General features: G+C 30.0%; 1 protein-coding gene across 1 annotated transcript; it reads right to left on the reverse strand.

Annotated features, from left to right (window-relative positions):
• Positions 1-986: 986 nt before the first annotated feature.
• LOC131611150 (uncharacterized) lies at positions 987-3,597 on the reverse strand. Its single transcript, XM_058883252.1, has 8 exons — positions 3,372-3,597; positions 3,204-3,266; positions 3,045-3,111; positions 2,587-2,687; positions 1,886-1,930; positions 1,503-1,796; positions 1,307-1,409; positions 987-1,219 (listed from the first exon to the last, which is right to left on the reverse strand). Exons 1-8 carry the CDS (start codon positions 3,549-3,551, stop codon positions 1,137-1,139), a joined length of 936 nt encoding a protein of 311 aa, XP_058739235.1. The 5' UTR covers positions 3,552-3,597; the 3' UTR covers positions 987-1,136.
• Positions 3,598-20,778: the final 17,181 nt, after the last annotated feature.

Genomic DNA, 20,778 nt, shown 5'->3' on the forward strand with positions numbered 1-20,778 from the left:
CCAGTAAAGAAACCACCCTTCATTGAAGGTCTTCGAAAAAAGGATCTCTACCAACCAAGATGTCTTCAATCGTCTTCGCAACTCTTTATCAAACCAAATAGATGTTTTCTCCATATGATTAGGTTAACACATTCTAAACCCAAAAACGAGTTTGGCGATAACCATGCAAGAATGAAGTGGAAGAAACTCACTCTGATGATTCCTTAGTTGTGGCAAAAGATGCATGAGCTCAACAACCTTGTCCACTCTCTTCATGGACAACCCCATGATAAAGTCTCCATCTCGACTAACAACCCCTCCAATCAACTTCATCCCCAACATCGGTCTGCCAATGTTTGAAGAAAACAACTCTCGACAAAGCTTATCATCATCAAACGAATGCAAAAAAAAAAAAAATTATGAATATTCAATTTGAGACCTAACTGTAGATTGGTCTCCTGAATAATTTCAAAGGCTTTAGACACCTCCTCTATGATAATCCTATCATCAAGGAACCAGACCTGAAGAAAAAACTTATCACTTACCTAGTGACTAAGTGGGTGTTACTCATATGAGCTAAAATGTCAATGAAAATAAAAAAGAATTGATTTTTGTTTAATTGTTTATGATACTTATAGACACATGTTAAAATGATCAAAACAAACTGAACTTGTGTCGTTTAAAAGGGTGTCGGACACCATATTTATACGGTTTTCAATTTTTAATATACAAATTTTTTTATTTTTTTATTTTGCTATTGGCACTGGTTTCGACCCACCACAGGTGGGCCACTAATCCGACTCGTGCGTAGGGGCCCCTTGCCAATGGAGCTCAACCGCTTGGTTAAATTTTTTTTTATAGATGTATTTTGATACAGTGTTACATTCGGTGTTAAAATTTAAGACTTCAAATATGACCAATCGGGTATTACTATTAACCCTTAATTATATCATGCAAGTGTTTGTTTCCTTCAATCGTTTCCTAAAGATTCCAAGAACTACAATTCCTTCAAATAACTATGATAAGCTATTCCATTAAATAAAAGCAACATGGTAAAGGTAAAGAAATCAAATCTTTGTTTAATTTACAACACATTAACGATCCACCATTGAAAACTACCAATCATTCATCACCTTTCCAACAAAAAAACGCCAGCACTACTTGAATGTAAGCTTCCATACTTCGCGCACATTCGATGAACCATCTGTAATTTCGGCAACCAGTTTACTAGTCATAACACCTGCATATATAGAGTCGTCAGTGTAAAATGTAAAATACGAGTAGGATCGTGATTCTGACTACCATGATGATATCAATGCTAACTAACCGTCTTTTTCCACCACTGACAGAAATCTCCGAGATCCTCCACCGACTCCAAAGTAATACTTTTTTGCAGCCATGTATACAACTCCATGCGGATGTATCAAACACTACAATATACAAGAAACCGATATTTTTATCATCAAAGATGCACGCAGATTACATATGTAGACAGATGAATGCACCAATTATCAAAACAATACCTTCTTGATAAGATTGTAAAGACTTTGAAGACTGTTGATTGCGTAAACTGTTTCTGCCATGAGAATAAAATCATAACCAGAAACTTCATTCTCTTTTGCATCTGTACCAACTTGAAGGAGAAGTTTATCGACTTCACTCCAGTCACCAGCAAAAAACCGAACTTCTGGCTCATCATTTGCCGAAGGTGATAATGATGGTTGAGATTTTTCGGAAAAATTTGCATTTAAATTGGGAATGGTGAGAGACTGTAGGACCTCTGCATTGAAGTCTTGGAAATGTACAACAGCCGCACCCTGAATCAGCCATGATAAACAGATTAGATTATTATGTTTTTCAAATATAATTGAAGATACTAAAGCAAAGCAATGAACAGTAGTTTTACCTCAAGCAGAGAATAGATTCCAGGCAGTCCATGACCGCATCCGATCTGAATCAAATATTTGAAATTTAATGATATGATACTGTGATAGATGAATAATATTCCTACCAAAAGACTAGCGACAATGTTTGGATAAACAATGTAATTAAGTGTTTATATATAAACTATTGCTATAACAAATTATAAAATTAAGTCATACAGTTGCCATATAAATTATAAGCACCTGGCCAGAACTGAAAACGAATGACAGCTCGCAATTAACGAGTCAATTAGGTTAGCTTAAGCTATGCCCAACTCAAATTCTAAAATAGTATCGGAGCCTATTAATTCGGGTAATCCATCATTTTAATCCATGCATCAAGCATAATAGTGTTACGCGTGAGGGAGCGTCAAGAAAATAACAAATCTCACATAGATTAATGATAAGACCTGACTAGAATTTATAGAGTGACATTCCTCGTCTTACAAACTGGTGTGATAAGGTTTAGTTAGACCCGACACAATTTCAAAATAAGTTTAAATAAATCAATTCAAAATGATCAAAACTAACCCTAGCTTTGAGTATATCCCCTTCGTCAATTCGTATGTCAAAATGACAAAAGCTCTTTAGGCAAGTGTGTGTTTGTCTACTAAGCTGGTAATAGACAGTCTTCTATGAACATATAATATATACAATAGAATCACCTGAAGAAAGTGATGCCCACCTCTAATACCCGCTTCCCACCAAATGAAATAACCTCACTTTTAATTTCCGAACGAAGGGCTTTAATTAGATCAAGCGAACCTTCCCACAGCTTCAGTCCTCCTAAGCCATCGCAAACCAAATTCGCAACTAATTTAGTACACATCAACAATGTAACATCAACACTAACACTTCTGTTCAGACTAAAGGCATGTCTATGTGTCTAGTATCCGTGTCTATGTCAGTGTTTCGTAGATCATCAAAAATATGAAAATTGAATATATAAACAAAAAAATAGATATCTAAATAGATACTACACTTAATACTAAGCACATTTTCGACGCAATACCAACACATGTCCTTACATTAAACAAGTGTCCACATATCATTGTCAGTGTTTTGTCTGGTGTCTGTGTTTGTGTTATATTCAACGCGAGTGCTTCATACATAGAAATGCAAAGAGCAAAACACTATTATCACCTTCATATTTCCCCGGAACCAAATCAGAATTCGACAAACCAAACACTTGTTGAGTATTCACTCTCCCCTACAAGAATATCATAAAACTAAGTACCAATAACAACCAAAAACTCAAAGTACCAAATTAGATACTTACACTAATAAAAAAGCAAACTTTACCTTTAACAAAGTAACCCCATCAAAATCCACCGACTCAAATTTCGGTTTTCCGAATAAAGGTACCTAATTTCAAAAAACCAAACGAAAAAAGCAGTTTCAAAAAACGACATCGTTTCAATTCAAACAATCATGAACAGTGAAAGAACAAACAAACAAAGAAGAACAAACCTTGTAATCAGAGGCGAGAACTTCGACACAAGGAGGAGGAGGTATAACGTTAACTTGTTGTGAAACATCGTCAAAGATTCCGAAACCAAAACCTGCGGAGGAGGAAAATAACTGGAATGTTTCGGAATTCGGTTTTTGAGGATTTTCCTTGGAATCAGACTCTGAATTTGGCGCCGCCATTTTTTGTTCTTCCTCTCGGATTCTTCGAATTATTACTTGTGTTGTGTCATCACATAACCGTTTTTGTTTTTTCTTCTTTTTTGGTTTTTGGGCTTTTTGAGTGTTGTGGAATTTGGGTTGGGCTAATGAGTTCATTATTGCCGCACTATGTTTTCTTATGATACTCCTCTTTCTTCATTTAAAAAAAAAACATATTACCGCCATGTTTTATTTTATTTTTTTTGGAAATCTTAGAATCCAGCTTTGAGACCGACTAATTCAAGAGGGACAAATTTCACCGTCCACTAATCCAAGAGGGACAAATTTCACCGTCCACTAGCGGAGACCCGTTTAAAGTAACTAGTAGGATTTGAATCCATGATCTTTAGAGGAACAAACTCTCAAGCCACCATGTTTTATTGACCTCAGTTTCAAGTGGCATTAACTGATCTGATGAATTTGAAATAAGATATAGATGAATCATAACCCTAAATCAGTGACTTAATTTTTCAAAAGGATGGAATAAAATGGCCATATTTAATTATTTGATAAGGAGTATGTTCAATGGTCATCTGTGTGCACTTTGAAATGAGGTAGGTCTACAAGACCTAGACCTAAATAAATTTTCTTTTAGGGCAGTACATATTTAATATCTATAATAATAATATAAGAAGAGTAAATGTTCTCAAAAGTATCATATTACCCCTGTCTTTATTTGCTTTTTGCTTTGGTTTAGTAATATAGTTTCTTTTGCAACCTCATTGAAACAATTTTATTATTATTATTATTATTATTATTATTATTATTATTATTATTATTATTATTATTATTATTATCTTTGGTTATGCTGAAATGCATTTAATGCATACCGACTAAATATTACCATATTTCTTCATTCCTCCTTTTTTTTTATTTTTTTCAACCCACTTTCTTAAACTCATTTTCTTAAACAAACATATCTGCCTGCATATATCTTCTCTCACTAATTCCATTAAATAATATTATTAATTGAAATTTTGTACAATTAAAATAATTATTATATAGTTAAATATGAAATAAATTTTATTTTATATTTTAATAAATATGAAAATAATAAAATATTATATGGGTGAATTAAGTTTATAATTTAATAAAAATAAATGATAGAATTATGTTTTTTTTATCTTTTACATACAACAACTTTCCTTCTTAATTTTTATAAAAAAAATTAAAATATTAATACACTAAATATTTTATCATCTATTTTAATATTTACTTTTTATAAAAAAACCAAATTGCATATTCTAAACAGGGCCGGTGATTGGCCTGTGCATCCAGAGCCTCTGCACAGGGCCTCCCAAAATGGGGGGCTCCAAATTTTGTTTAACAACCCAGTGCAATTAATATTTGCGCAAGAAAAAAACGCCTTTGCATACTTCAGCGGTTTGTTATTTCATATGGACTTCGTTTTACTTTTCACATAGGCCGTATAATGTTGTCGTGCTTGTACTGTCATATCATTACTCATTATTAATAGGATATATAGGATAATACTAGGGATTTTTTTGACACAAAGGATAATACTAGGATTAATTATTACATACTATACACATTATAATACTACTTAAGTTATCTATCTGTCGTATTTCAGAAATTACAATACTATATTAATTTTCAAAACCAATTTTCTCAAAGGTATAATTCAACTCATAACATTACAGTAAAAATTTGTTTTGGCTTAAGTATTATTTGGCATAAGTTATCGTCAACAAATATATATATATATATATATATATATATATATATATATATATATATATATATATATATATATATATATATATATATATATATATATATATATATATATATATATATATATATATATATAATTTTCTACTTCTATGGCATACAAATTCTATAAATGTATATTTTAATTGTTATTTGATTTTTCATTGTTATTTATTTATTTCTTAATTTATTTTATTTGCAAATTGCTAATTATCTTTTAATTTCTTTCCGATTCAACTTCAATACTATGTATTTGGTTCAAATTCAACGCTACAGATTTAATTAAAAATAGTGAGAAATTTCAGGTTCTAATTTTTATTATTGTTCTATTATGTTTCCTTTTTTTTTTATCCTTTTCTATTATGTCTCTTTAGTTATCTCTTAAGTTTAGAAAGTTTGATTTGGGATATGAAAAGCGTAAAAATATAAAAAAAGACTTAATGAATTAACTCAATCTCAATCAGAAACTCTTGATAAATTTCTTATAAAAGAGTATAGCTCTTTTTTATGTTCCTTTTCTTTATATTATTAATTTTATTTATAATTTAAATAAAAAATTGTTTTAAAAATTGTATTTTTCTCAAGGGTCAATTTTTAATATTATAACAGGGCCTCTAGATTATTTGAGACGGCCCTGATTCTAAATAATTATTTAAATGGTGTTATTGATAAAAACATTGCAATATTATTAACTCAAACATTTAAATGATAAATATTTAATTAACATAACTAAAATTCCAATCATGTATTAAAATAATAGTTTTTATTGATCAATTATAAATCTTAAACAAATAATTATTGTAATTAATCTTACACAAATTATAAATGTTTTTTATTCGTTAAATATTCAAAAATAATCATTTATTTACTAAGCTAAATATGAATATTTATAAATTAATATTCACAAATCAACTTAATTTATATGATGATATAATGGTTAAATAAATAAGTGATATTGTATAAATTAAATTATATGATAATTGATATGGATAATGTAACATCCCGAAAATTCTTATTTATTAATTTAATTAAGTCTTAAATTAATTATTCGAAATTAGCATTTTATTAGAATTATTTGAAAATTATAAAATGTTAGTCGTTGGGCCAAGTGGTGGAGTTAGTAATGTGGGGGTGCTAATTGAGGGAGCCCATTACTAATTTATTTTATGTTTTCATAAAATAAAGGAAAATAAGAGAAAGGGAGTTGGAATGTGAAAAGAGAAGTTGTGAAAGGGAGAGCTGAAGAACGTGAAAGAGAACCAAAGAGGAAGAGGACCAAATCAAGAACTTGGCTAAGGTAAGAGGGGACTTATCTGGTTAACATCTATTATCGAGTTATGGTTTGATAGTACAAAATAGGTGTATAATTCGTATCGATTGGGTCATATAATGAATTTAGGGATTTGGAACAATTAGATGATAATTGGTCATTTTGTTGAAATCTATGATGTTAGTGTTATTATGACTTCAATTGATGCTTGATATGTGTATTATAATGTGTGTTGTATGTGTGTTCTGCTTTTTTAGAATCGTTCTAGTATGATCCTAGTAGAATTGAAATGCTTGAATTGCTGTAAATCTGCATTTTTGGGGTTGCAGGTATGCAGTAATTGGTTACTGAGGATAGGGTAACCGGTTACCGCTATGTGAAAAGGCAAGGATTGCTACGTGGGATTCGGTAATCGGTTACTGAAAGGGGGGCAATCGATTACCCATACCAAAAACAGAAAAATGAGTTTCGTAAAATACGGTAACCAGTTACTGGCCTTTGGTTAACCGATTACCACTGATGGTTTTTGAAAAATGAAGTATTTTGTAAAACTCATAACTTTTGAACCGTTGGTCCGTTTCGTGTGTCGTTTCGAGCTAAATGAACCTTGTGAAATAATCTTTGTGATGATTAATGATGTGATTGTAATTTAATTATGCATATATATATATATATATATATATATATATATAAACATGCTTTTATGATGATGATGATTATGACGAATTGAGTATTTGATGATGTTACTCATAGACTTGGCGATGGTATAAGTATGTTCATGTATGTTTGCATTCATTCATATTCATTGTTGAGGTTGTATCCATGATGATGTGTTGGATCAGTGAAGGACATGATTCTCATTGTGTGGAATCTGTGCTGGCAGGACCGTATCTTGATGATGTTGGATCGGTCATGGGTTATTCCCATTTATGATGTTGATACCACATGCATAGTGTCAGTTCATTCATATGCATGCTTTTATAACATGATTGGATGCCTTTCCAGTGTTATAAACATTGATGATGTGTTGGTTGTTTGTGACGATGAAACTTGTATGAATGCCTGTTTATGATACAATTGGGTGAATGATGCGACTATGATGTGTTATTGCTTTATAACTCTATAACATTTGTTAATTTTGATGAGACTCACCCTTATATGTTGTCATTTTCAGAATAAGGACAGCGGTTGTTCGACTCGGTGAGGATTAACTCACGAGTCAATGTGTTTAGTTTAGTGTCAGGTGTCATGCTTTGATATTTGTAACACTGTGGACGTGATGTTTAGAGTTTATGTTTTATGACTCTGATTGTTATTTGATGTTTGAAGGATAAAGTTTTGGAGATGTTAAACTTAATCTGTGTGATTTAATTTCCGCTGTGTTAACATGAAGTGTTTTAATTTTTATGATGATTGCCTCAGTGAAAGCATGACATACCTGTACGATTTTTAATTAATTTTTGAACTGTGACACCCTTGTTTTCCTGTACTCTGAATAAATTTATATAATTGCCGCGGGGTTTTAGAAGGGTGTTACAGATAACACATAATTATTTTATTATTAAAAATAAAAATATTTCAAGGTTTTAATATTCCGTGGTCTATGTGAAAAGGTGTTGGTGATTGTGAAAGTTTATTGGAAGGTGGTAAACCATAAAAAAGAAATTCAATATCGAGTAAATTAAAATGATTTGTAGTATTTAAAGATGCACTTTGCACTCTCTACTTCACCCTTTTATAGGGGAACAATTTTCTTGTTTGAAGATCTTCATTTACGTCTATTATTACTAGTGTTTGGTGTTAACTATAATCCATGAATTGTAAAATATAGACAATTACGTGTAGTAATTGATTTTAAATTTCTATTATATGATAAAAATACAATCATACACCTAAATTATAATTTAACAAATTAATAAAATAAAAAAAAGTATATCTCAAATTATTATGTTAATCGTTTACTGTATTTAAATATTTTCATTTTTCATGATCAAATAGTACTATTAATTTCAATAGTTGATAAATCAAATTAAAATTAAATTGAAACAAATAAAGAAACATGTAAAATATTGACAATTACTTCTTAAGGAAAAGAAACAGGTGGCAAGGACCACCATGTAAGAAGGCATGTTTTCTCTAAAAATAACTAGTAAAAAATTTGTGCGCACGCACGGGTTCTTATTTGGTACGCGCATTTTGTCACATACACTTTTTTCGTTTATAAAAATATTTGTTTCAATCATACTTTTTTATGTCTATAAAAATATTTGTATCAACAATATATTTACTTTCTCTCATTTATAAAAATATTTGGATCAACTGGTATAATATACGTATTTGTTGTTATGACTCCACGTCCCTTACATATGTGCTCTCCAAAAAATATAGTCATATATTTGAAATAACATATACAATATATTAATATGCAATTATATTCTAAACATATAAAAATTAGGAACAAAGAAAAAAATCAAGCATGTCATTTCATCCAACAACACTTACAACTTCAGACATGTAGGTAGTTGAGAAAATCACTTTGGCATATTTTCTCCAAGGTCTTCCAAGCAATATTTTTTCAGTACCATTGATGTTGCAATTGACAAATGAAAATCCAGAGTTATCTATCAATGAATCTTGTCCCTGGGCTGTGATATATCCTCCATCACCAACCCACTCGGGTTTTGCTATAGAGTTTAAGATACAATCCTAATTCATCTTACAACTTAATTAGTTAAGTATCAATATATACTATTAATTTGCAATTAATGTTTTTACGACATAAAATGACCTAATAAAGTGACCTAGTGTTTCCAAATATGAAATCAATGGATCCTTTAACGAATACATACCAACCTAAATATTTTAAGCATACAAAAAAATGTTATTCTGAAAAAAAAAATGAATTGTATTTTTTTTTTTTTGAATTGTAATTTTTTTTGTTTTATCAAATTACTGTATATATGATTTATTATGTATATGTTATTCTTATTATTCTCTGTTTTTTTTATCATCCTTTTATTCACTAAAAAAAAGTAATAATTTAATTATATAAAAATAGATATCTTTAGAGAAATAGAATGTTTATTATCCATTTCCGGTATGCGGATCGATTTATACCTTTACTTTATTGTTACAATTTTTTTTTGCAATAAAAATTATTTATTTATGTCTTTTGTTTTGTTTTAATTTATTATTATTGTATCTTAGCATACATATCCTATATTGATGCTAAATTTCAAGTATTGCCTTTCTATAGTTTTTGGGCCAAAAATTTAATTACTTTATTTGGTTGGGCCCAACAGCTTAAAACTAAATACATTAGCTCTTTCAATAAAGCATCAATTGATAAGCATTGAACAACCATCAAATACTGCCCAAAATAGTAAAACAATCAAATTATAGCAAACACGGGATAGCATAAGCATTAAACAATTAGAACTACCATCAAATAATGCCCAAAATATGACTGAACATATAATGAAGCTTTGTTTCTGTTATGGATTGCACACAGTTGGTGAAAAACTTAATAACTCATTCTGCCATTGACAGAATTTGTTACAAACCATTTGATTAATACAATCAATAAAACAAAATAACCACCATTTGAAAATGAAAGGGATGCCCAACAAAGCTAACTACCAAAACATTGCTACATCTGTCTAGAAAAATTATAAATAACACATTCATAAATAATACTTTGTCTATGACACACAACATGTCATATGTGTTAACACATTCACTCTACTTTTCCACGCTCTACGGCCACCAAGATCGAAGCCACTGGAAGATATCTAATGCAGAACCGCAATGTGTCTCCCTTCTGAAGGTTGCGGTCTTTGAAAAAGTCCAACCATCCACCGCATAAATACATATCCACAGTGTCTTCCCTCTTGATCATCTCGCAGTAGTACGGAACATCATTGTTGCGATCAATCAGGGTTATTCTTGGAATCTTCCCATATATACATGCACGAATAACAGCTCTTGGAATATGCTGAAAGAGAACATCAAACTCCAAATTTACATGCCTACTTTCTATGCAGCATTGTTATATTTAATGATAGTTGTCGCAGCGTAACTTACCAGAACATTATTTCTCAACTTATCTGGATTGTCAACCACCCTGGTCCAACATTGCTCTTTCACAGCCACTGATTCTGGAGTGGATTTCCTACATAAATTAAACACAACAGGATAATATAAACCATTAAAACAGTGTAATTTTACGGTCGTAAACAACATATTGCACAGATGAAACCAGCTAATTCAACCCACAATAAACTTATACCTTCCAGAATTAGCACGATTGACACCCCTGTGGGAAACTTTGACTTTGGCTTTGTATTTCTGCCTCATGGCCGACTTTTCCACACTGTTTCCAATAACTTTTCCCTTGCCTTTCACCTTCTCCAAATATTTTTCAGCTCCTCCATTCCTACACTGATTCAATACGAAATATCAGAGGCTTAATGTCCTCTTTTTTACCTTTGTAACTACTACTTCAGCCACTAATTAATTCTTACACGACTATGTCTAATATATTTTACAACATATTTACCTTGCAGCGTTGGATGCTACGTGATCCTTCTTTTGCCGGGTTGGCCGTTCACCAATGTCAGCCATTCCAGGTATACAGGTTTTCCTCTTGCCTTCACGCCGCATTCTTCCGGCATCATTGCTCATTGCAACGGCTAATGCCTTTCCGTTTTGTTTGCCTGACCCCGAATTACATTGATTTCGGCCACACAATGTCCCACCAAATACATCATGCTTTTTACATACTTGGTTTAAGCAAAAATTTAACTTTTATACTAAAAAACTTGGTTATAACAATTAAAAACCAACACACAAATACCTTCGGGTTACAGCCGGTTGAAACGATGCGCGGTAGACAGCTGCGAGATAGCTTTTGCTTCCATGCCCGGCAGCAATGACTGGGGTCTGTTGTTTCCCTTTCCCTTTCTTACCGCCTCCTGTAATTTCTTCACAGTCCAAACCATGTATTGCCAATCGACGTTGTTGTTCTTCCTCAACCACTAGTTCTCTTTTCACCTGCGATGCCTTAATTTCTTCAATCGCATCTATACTTTCTTTTTTCACACCACGTAACTCCTTTAACATTTGTTTGAGAAAAAAACTCCGTGTGCGTTTCAGACTCTTTTGGATTTCAACACGATCTTCTTCATCTCTGCACAATGACAATTTTTTTATTAATCAATCGCTTCCTCATCTTTTATCATTACATATAAAATTATTAAACCATATCAGTTTTCTAATGTCAGCTTCGCGGTTGAAGGTTCATCAATATACATGCATGAAAAGCGAAGGAATAACTATTAACACAATCCTATGGCCACTACGACTACATGCAAGGGTAATTAAACCCACAAATCGTCAGTTACTGTAACGTTTTCGCATTACGATTGGTCTAAGGCGGTGTTTGTGACTATACGACCGTATAATAGCGACAACGCTTCAAATGAATGACGACAACAACTTAACAAGATCTTACCTTGAAACGGTTACTGGGGATCGCTTCAGTGAGCTTCCTTCCATTCTGTGCCACAGAGAATCTCCGATGACTTGCGATGCTTCTATCTGCAACAAAGTCACATTTCCAAGTGAGTATAACACAAAGACTCAGAGAGAGAGGCAGCGCGAATAGTATTTCCCTTTCCTCTAAATAATTTCGTTTTCCAAGTAATAAAGTTTAGGTTTCCCACATTTATTTAATATTGTAGATGTATAACGTCCTTTCCATTACTCACAGTAATTTCCAAATTTATTTCTTTATATGGTTTATTCCATTATTACGATAAATGTCTATTTACAAATATTTTTAATCAGTTTCTTAATAGTTTTACTGCTCTATTAATTTTTTTGTTTTTATGGTTATGGTAATGCTCATTTTCAAAGAGCACTAAGCAATCCAACCATTTTATTTTTTTATTCTTATTATAAATTTCTATTCATTTATAATATACTTCCACTTTTTAATAATTTTTACTTTTTAGTCTTCCTCTCCATCTTTAGATTTATCTAATAATAATAATTTCTTTACATTTATAATATACTTCCACTTTTTAACAATTTTTACTTTTTAGTCTTACTCTATGTCTTTAGATTCATCTAATAATAATAATTGATACAACTATGCCATAATAATTTTTTATTTTTATGATTATGGTAATGCTCATTTTCAAAGAGCAATAAGCAATCCAACCATTTTATTTTTTTATTCTTATTATAAATTTTTATTCATTTATAATATACTTCCACTTTTAAATAATTTTTATTTTTTAATCGTCCTATCCATCTTTTGATTCATCTAATAATAATAATAATAATTTCTTTTCATTTATAATATGCTTCTACTTTTTAACAATTTTTACTATTTTGTCTTACTCTATGTCTATAGATCCATCTAATAATAATAAGATACAACTGTGCCATAATATCTGGTATGCACAATTCTTCTTTGACCTTTTCATGATAATCAATAATGCTTTCTTTGACTCGATATTTACTCTTAAAAAATATATATCATAATTGTTTTTAAAATATGTATTTCTTATAATATATATTTTTTACTTTTACTAAATTTTATATCTTATACTATCAAATATAAACACCCACCAATTTTTAAAAAATATATATCCTAAAATAAAAATTATACATCGAAAATGAATGTGCGTCTCATACCAGAACCCGTGCGAACGCACGAGTTTGTTACTAGTTTTCTCTAAAAATAATTAGTAAAAGATTTGTGCGCACGCACGGGTTCTGATTTGGTACGCGCATTTTGTCACATACACTTTTTTCGTTTATAAAAATATTTGTTTTAATAATACTTTTTTATGTCTATAAAAATATTTGTATCAACAATATTTTTTTCTCTCGTTTATAAAAATATTTGGATCAACTGGTATAATACACATATTTGTTGTTATGACTCCAGGTCCCTTACAGATGTGCTCTCCAAAAAATATAGTCATATATTTGAAATAACATATAAAATATATTAATATGCAATTCTATTCTAAACATATAAAAATTAGGAACAAACAAAGAAAATCAAGCATGTTATTCCATCCAACACTTACAACTTCAGACATGTAGGTAGTTGAGAAAATCACTTTGGCATATTTTCTCCAAGGACTTTCAAGCAATATTTTTCCAATACCATTGATGTTACAATTGAGAAATGAAAATTCAGAGTTATCTGTCAATGAATCTTGTCCCTGGGCTGTGATATATCCTCCATCACCAACCCACTCAGGTTTTGCTATAGAGTTTAAGATACAATCCTAATTCATCTTACAACTTAATTAGTCAAGTGTCAATATATATTATTAATTTACAATTACTATTTTTACGACAAGTACCTGATAAAGTGACCTAGCGTTTCCAAATATGAAATCAATGGATCCTTCAACGAAACATTCTTCAATAAGAGTGTAACAAAGAAACTCCACAAACCTATTTTCTCTTTTACCTGTCATCTATTTTATTAAAGTATAAGTAAAACTATTTATCAAAGGTCTATTTTATACCACTGATTTTTAATTCACAAAAAAACAATAATAAAAGCTTTAAGATTCTAATCAGTTAGGACTTGAGTGAAATATCAATAGGAAAAAATACAATATTTTAAAGAAGAATTTACCTTGATTTATCATATAAACTGCAACATTTAATTCCTTAGAAATCGTAATCAAGCGAGAAAGCATATATCAATCTCTAACTTGTAGTCCATCTCTTCAACCGTGCACATTCTTCAACCGAGAAAACAATAAATAGTGATGGAAAAATTGAAAGAGAAATAGAATGAATGAACCGTGCACCTTCTCTTGATTCTCATGAACCATGCATCTTCTTCATTTTCATAGTTTTTACGAATCCCTAATTTTAATTCAATACTTAGCCTTATTTTGCTATTGTGTTCTTGACATATCTTAAACTTTTTTATGGATCATTATTTTAACTTAGAACCTAATTTTCATACTACTAATATCTTATTAGTAAAAAAAATTAAATGGTTAATTTGTATTTTATATATGCAATTTAGTCAAACTTCTTTACTTCACATTTTTTGTATCATTCAAAAAATACTACACCACAAATAATGCATTCGGACGACAGTACAAATCTCTGACTGGTTATTAAATTAAAATTATTGTTTGAGTGGTGCGAAACTAAAATTTGTGAGTGAGAGGGAAATGTTTATAGTAGGAGTGAAATTGAAATAATTTAGGATAATCACATTTTTAATTTAATATATATTATATTATATATATTATAGGTAAAGGTTCATATTTTAAAAAAATAATATTGATAAAATAGATATTAAAATAAGTTTTAATAAAAAATATTATTTATTTGACAAATTAAATTTTATTTTTTACAATGATTTTATAATAATTTTTAATTAAAATCTAAACTACAATGTCATTTAAAAGAAATTTAAGTTTAATTTATTTTGAATAAAAAATATTAGAGATGAAATATTTCCCTTGCAAAATAATCAAACAAGTTTATGAGGGAATTTGTGAGGGAAACATTAGAGTAGAATAAAATTTATTTCAAAATATTTCACGGAAATTACTTTTATCAGTTTTGTGAGAGAATTTGTGAAGGATTTTTTGTGACAGAATAATTGCATCACAAATTTCTTCGCTACTTTTTATTCAATCTCAATTTATCATTTATACAGTTGTTCCTTACTAAATCCATCACAATTAGTGAGGAATTTACTTCCATCACTAATTTCCGTCAAACAAAGCCTTATTTCAGAAAATAATGCAACTTATCAATCTCTTCACATCAAATTTGTGGCTTAAAGTTAATGTGGTTCTTTATTGCATTAAGAAATTCTTCGTGTTTAAACGTTCTATTAGGTTTAATATTACATTTTTGAACTTTTTTAAAGTTTTTTTATTACTAGATGAATTTTTTTAATGGAGACCAATTCTTTTCGAGTTATTTTGTATTGTAGAAAGCTGGTAATAAAAATAAAAAGTTACTTCTTTAAACATATGATAAAATAAAAAATAAAAAATAAACATAATCAAATAAAACATAAATTACCTCGTTCATCGAATGTTCTGTCCCGATTTTGCAATCATGTATCCCAATGTCTACTTTACTAGAGTAAATATCCTTTCTATTTCTCAAAAGAAATAGAGATGTTCATTACTACAGTTTTAATGAAATAGTACTATTAAGTGTATAGAATTTTTCATTTTTCATGATGAAATAGTACTATTTAGTGTATAGAATTTTTCATTTTTCATGATAAAATAGTACTATTAAGTCCAATAGTTGATAAATCAAATTAAAATTAAATTGAAACAAATAAAGAAACATGCAAAATATTGATAATTACTTGTTAAGGAAAAGAAACATGTAGCAAGGACCGCCATGGAGGAAGGCATGTTTTCTCTAAAAATAACTAGTTAAAAACCTATGCGCACGCACAGGTTCTGGTTTGGTGCGTGCATTTTGTCACAACTACACATTTTCTGTTTATAAAAATATTTGTTTCAATAATACATTTTTTATGTTTATAAAAATATTCGTATCAACAATATATTATTTCTCTCTTTTATAAAAATATTTGAATCGACTGGTATAATACGCGTATTTGTTTCTTAAATGTAATCAAAATGAAATGAATGATATAATATTTTTGGAATATAAAAATATTTGATTCAATAATATATTTTTACCGTATATAAATATTATTTTTGTTTTGGAATCATTTTTAAGAATAGTTGGATCAATAGTAAACTTGTTTCGTTTATAAATATATTATTTTAAAATGGAAATATTATACTTAAATATGAAAATGAAAGGAAATAAAATCCTTACATTGTTTATATAAATATTAGGATGAATAATATTTTTATTACATATAAAAAATATTTAGATCAATAATATAATTGTTACCGTATTTATAATTGTATTTGGTAGGTTATTTTTTTTTAAAACAACATCAAGTAAATAAATATCAAAGAATTTAAATTTTTTAAAAAGTCGAATAAAACCTAGAATAGAATAATTGTGAAAATACGTTTCTTCTTTATTTAAAAAAATCATAATCTTATATAAAATAAAATTAAAATTAAAATATATATTATTATAAATATATTTAAAGAGCAATAAATAGATAAATATGTTTCCGTTTATAAAAATATTTGGTATTGTAACAGCCCAATTTTTATTTACGTATTTATTTATTAGGTGTTTATTTTTATTAATTACTATTTATGTGATAATATATTATTTGGTGCGTTTTGTGATTATTTGAATATGCATGATATTTAAATAATTAAGCAGATGTGTGAAGGTTAGTAAATACCTAGTAATGGGCCTAATTAATTAGAATGTGAAATTGGGTGGGTTAAATCAACCAAGAATAGAGAAAGTTAGAGAGGTTGTGTGAGAAAAACCTAAGTTAGAAAGAAAAGAAAGAAAAGAGGCTAGAAGAGAAGAGAAAGAAAGGAAAATCTTGAAGAGGGGAGACTAGAGATTTCATCTAATCTAAGATAAGGGTGTGAATCCAAGTGATTATAAGTGGATAATGTATGTGGGGTTAGATATGTATTATTTAGGATTGGGAGTTTACTATTTCATGAGTTTTGTCTTAAAATTGGTATGTTAATCCATAAGTTATGTAAAATATAACTTGCTATGATGATTCTGTATGTGATTCTATGAATGGGTATGTGAATAACATATGATTTGGTGTATGTATGTTGAATTGGAGAAACCCTAACCTTAGAGATTTTGTTAGAATCCATGGAATTGATTGATGAATTATATTTTGATATAATTGAACGTATGTGTTGTATATGTGATATAAACATGAAATTCATGGTAAAATCTGAACTAAAACTGATTTTGGGTGAAAATGGGGAAAAAGGAACTCGCAAAACACATTACAGAATGTAGCACGCGTCGCGCGAGTGCTAGGGAGCGTAGCGCGACCTGTGTAGAAAAACGAAATATTTTCTTTTCTTGGATTGGCTTATGTATTTGCATGCTATTGATTTATGAATAACTATCATGAGTTTTGATTAATTATTTGGCATGTATTGGATGGTTTATGGATGAATTTATAGGAGAAACATAATACTTGAAATATGTATGTGTCATGATGTGAATTGATGAATGACGATGCAATACATGTTATACCATGTTTGAATACATGTGATTGAATGATGTGGAGATGATGTATGCTAAATGATGCACTGTTTGGGATTGAAGTCATGTTTGTGGATGTTGTGCAATGTTGGATGTGATATGCTTATGTATTTTAAGAGATTATGATCGTCTTATTTGCATGAGTCTTGTTTTGTTGCACACTTACACTAGCATGAGTCTTTGAAAGAGGCAATGTCGGGTAATCTTGCAAAGATTATTTGCTTGTCCCAAACCTAACGCCGAATGGGGTTTGAAATCTTAACGCCGAATGGAGCTTTATAGGTGGTTATCTAGTCCGAGAGATGGACAATCGGCTTGCCGGAAATGATAACGGAGGGATCCACATGTATATCGCATTGAGTCACACTTGATTCTTGATAAAGTAAATATGATGTATGTTTATGTGAAGCGTGATGAATTCTTGGAATATGTTGTTGTTGTGTTATACATTTCCTATGATTATATTTATTTATAATGATTTGAATTCTTACCCTTCTGTTAGAATGATGTTATATTGCGACATAGCTCAGGTATCGAGGATAGTGGTTCTTCGGAGGTAGTTTAGCTTGGAAGCGTAGAACTCTTTTAGTGTGTCTTGACTAGATAGTCTTATTGTGCTCCGGTCAATATAACACATGGGATTTTGAGTTTATTATCTTTGACTCGATGTTCATGAGATATTTTTTTTACTCTTATGTATTTTCCTATTTGGATATGTCATGTTGTTGATGAGTGGCCTTTGAGTCCGAGACATTGTAATAGGGTGGATGATGTATGAGAATCATCCAAGTTTACCATTTTATTGATGAGATAATTGTTCCGCTGTGGCTTTGCATGTTTGTTTTGAATCTTCAATTCCGTGTTACTTTATGTGACCATTGCATGTTAAAGTGTTGTTTGGCAAAAGTGTGTAATGCCCTCATGTGATGCATGCTTATTTTTACTCTGAATGATGCAAATATATGCTTTATTGAGTAGTATAGATTTGGTGGTGTGTTACATGTATCATTTATAAAAATATTTGGATCAATAGTAAATTTTTTTCCCGTTTATAAAAAAAATTGGATGAACAATACATTTTTCACATATATAAAAAATATGATTTTTTTGACACTATTTATTAAAATATTAGGATCAAGAATTCATTGAAGTGCTTATATGATCAATGTATCAAAAAAGGAATATTGAAGGGGTCAGAGTTGTGAAAGAGATGAAGTGTGAAAGCTCCCCTAGTCGTGTCTGTATGAGTCACCAGAGTTTTGTAAAAGTAAGGAAGTAGCTCCTAATATACTAAGAAAACTCACACTCACACACACACACACACTTGAAACTCGTTTTTTATCTATCAAATATCTTTAAAATGTTTTCAAACCCCAGTCAAGTGATTAAGATACTGTCAGCCTTCTTTTTGAAACCTTTTTGCACTAACTAATCGATTAGGACCTTAAAACAATCGACTGGGAGATATTTTTGAATTACTTAAAAGAAGCTTAAACGAGTGTACAAACAATTATGACAATGTCTTAATGACTAGCAACGACCCTGTATCAAATCTTTCCATTTTGGGCTAAGAAAATTATTTGTTTAGATAATCTAATCGATTACCATTCAAGTCTAATCGATTAGACATTAAGAAGGCCCATGAATCATTTTCTTTTTCAGTTTTTCCTTCTACTATATGAAGGAGGGTCACCTCTCTTTCATTTCACACCAATTTCCAACGTTTTACATTTTCTTTGGGATTTCTCTCTCTCTCTCTCTCTCTCTCTCTCTCTCTCTCTCTCTCTCTCTCTCTCTCTCTCTCTCTCTCTCTCTCTCTCTCTCTATATATATATATATATATATATATATATATATATATATTCACTTATAGGTTCCTTGGTGCTTTTGAGTGAAGCCTTATTTGTGAGAAAAATACTTTTTAAGTGGCTGTGGTGGTTGTTTTTATTCTTAAGGGTGCGATACCTTTAAGAGATTGTGTTTTGGTTCTTGAGATCAACCATAAATCTTTGTTATTGGTTTATTTAACTCTGTCGAAAAAAGTTTTGATGTGGTTAAAGAGATCAGCCATAAATCTCTGTTTGGTTCGATAACATAGCCTGAGATAAAAGTTGTCTTTAGGTTCGGGATAAGCATGTTGAAATCTCAAGATCAAATTGTAATAAGGTTCATGGGCATAACCTATTAAAAGTTCAAAGTCTATAGTGAAACTCTCAAGAAGACTTCTTGGGGACAAGACTAGGCAAACGTTCGGTAAAACCTGTATAAATCTCTGGTGCAATCTCTCTAACTCTATCACTTTACTTCTTGCAATTTACTTTTCTGTATTTTGTTTCTGCTGCGATTACTCACTTTAAATTCATTAATACGATCTTAATCAAGAAAGGTTAAAATTTATCACGAATTTTGAATACCACAATACAGTTTTCTCTTATGTTTGACGTCACTTGCCAACACAAAACAAATCCCCTAGTTAACACTCAGAAAGAAATCATCTTTTTAACATTCAATAACAAATCGTTCCTTTTAGTACTTACAACACAATGAGTCTATATATCATGCAATACAAATTTACCTTAATCATCTGTAGTGACTCAAAGTCACAACAAAGACACATTCACAACAAATTGTAACCCACATTTACATCACATATGCTTTCACAATTTTTTTACTTAGAAACATCTCAATTTATAACATGCATATTTTCTAAACCGTGAATTATTTATAAATCACAATAATATCTACAGTTAATTCATAATATTAATCCACTGACCTAATATGAATTTAAGGGTTATCAATAAAATCAGAGACTTGTTTCATTTTATTTGAATGGATTGTATGGTGCGTGATGTGTGTCTTGTTTGTGGGTGTTCAATCACATATGAATCTATGTGGAAGTGCAATTAATAAGTTAAAGTTTAACAACAACAAAAAAATTCCATTTGACAATGAGTGATGTTTGACAAATCCATACTACTTTCCTAGCTGGAATTTTTGTCAAAG

Source organism: Vicia villosa, linkage group LG6 (genome assembly GCF_029867415.1).
Source record: "Vicia villosa cultivar HV-30 ecotype Madison, WI linkage group LG6, Vvil1.0, whole genome shotgun sequence".
NCBI classification, from domain to species: Eukaryota; Viridiplantae; Streptophyta; class Magnoliopsida; order Fabales; family Fabaceae; genus Vicia; species Vicia villosa.

Excerpts from the sequence above, each read along its gene's own strand:
- LOC131611150 (XM_058883252.1), bottom strand. The coding sequence starts at position 3,551 with ATGGCGGCGCCAAATTCAGAGTCTGATTCCAAGGAAAATCCTCAAAAA. Across the intron at positions 2,688-3,044 it reads GGTTCCGGGGAAATATGAAG|GAGGACTGAAGCTGTGGGAA; the intron begins GTGATAATAGTG and ends GCGATGGCTTAG. Across the intron at positions 1,797-1,885 it reads GAATCTATTCTCTGCTTGAG|GGTGCGGCTGTTGTACATTT; the intron begins GTAAAACTACTG and ends TGGCTGATTCAG.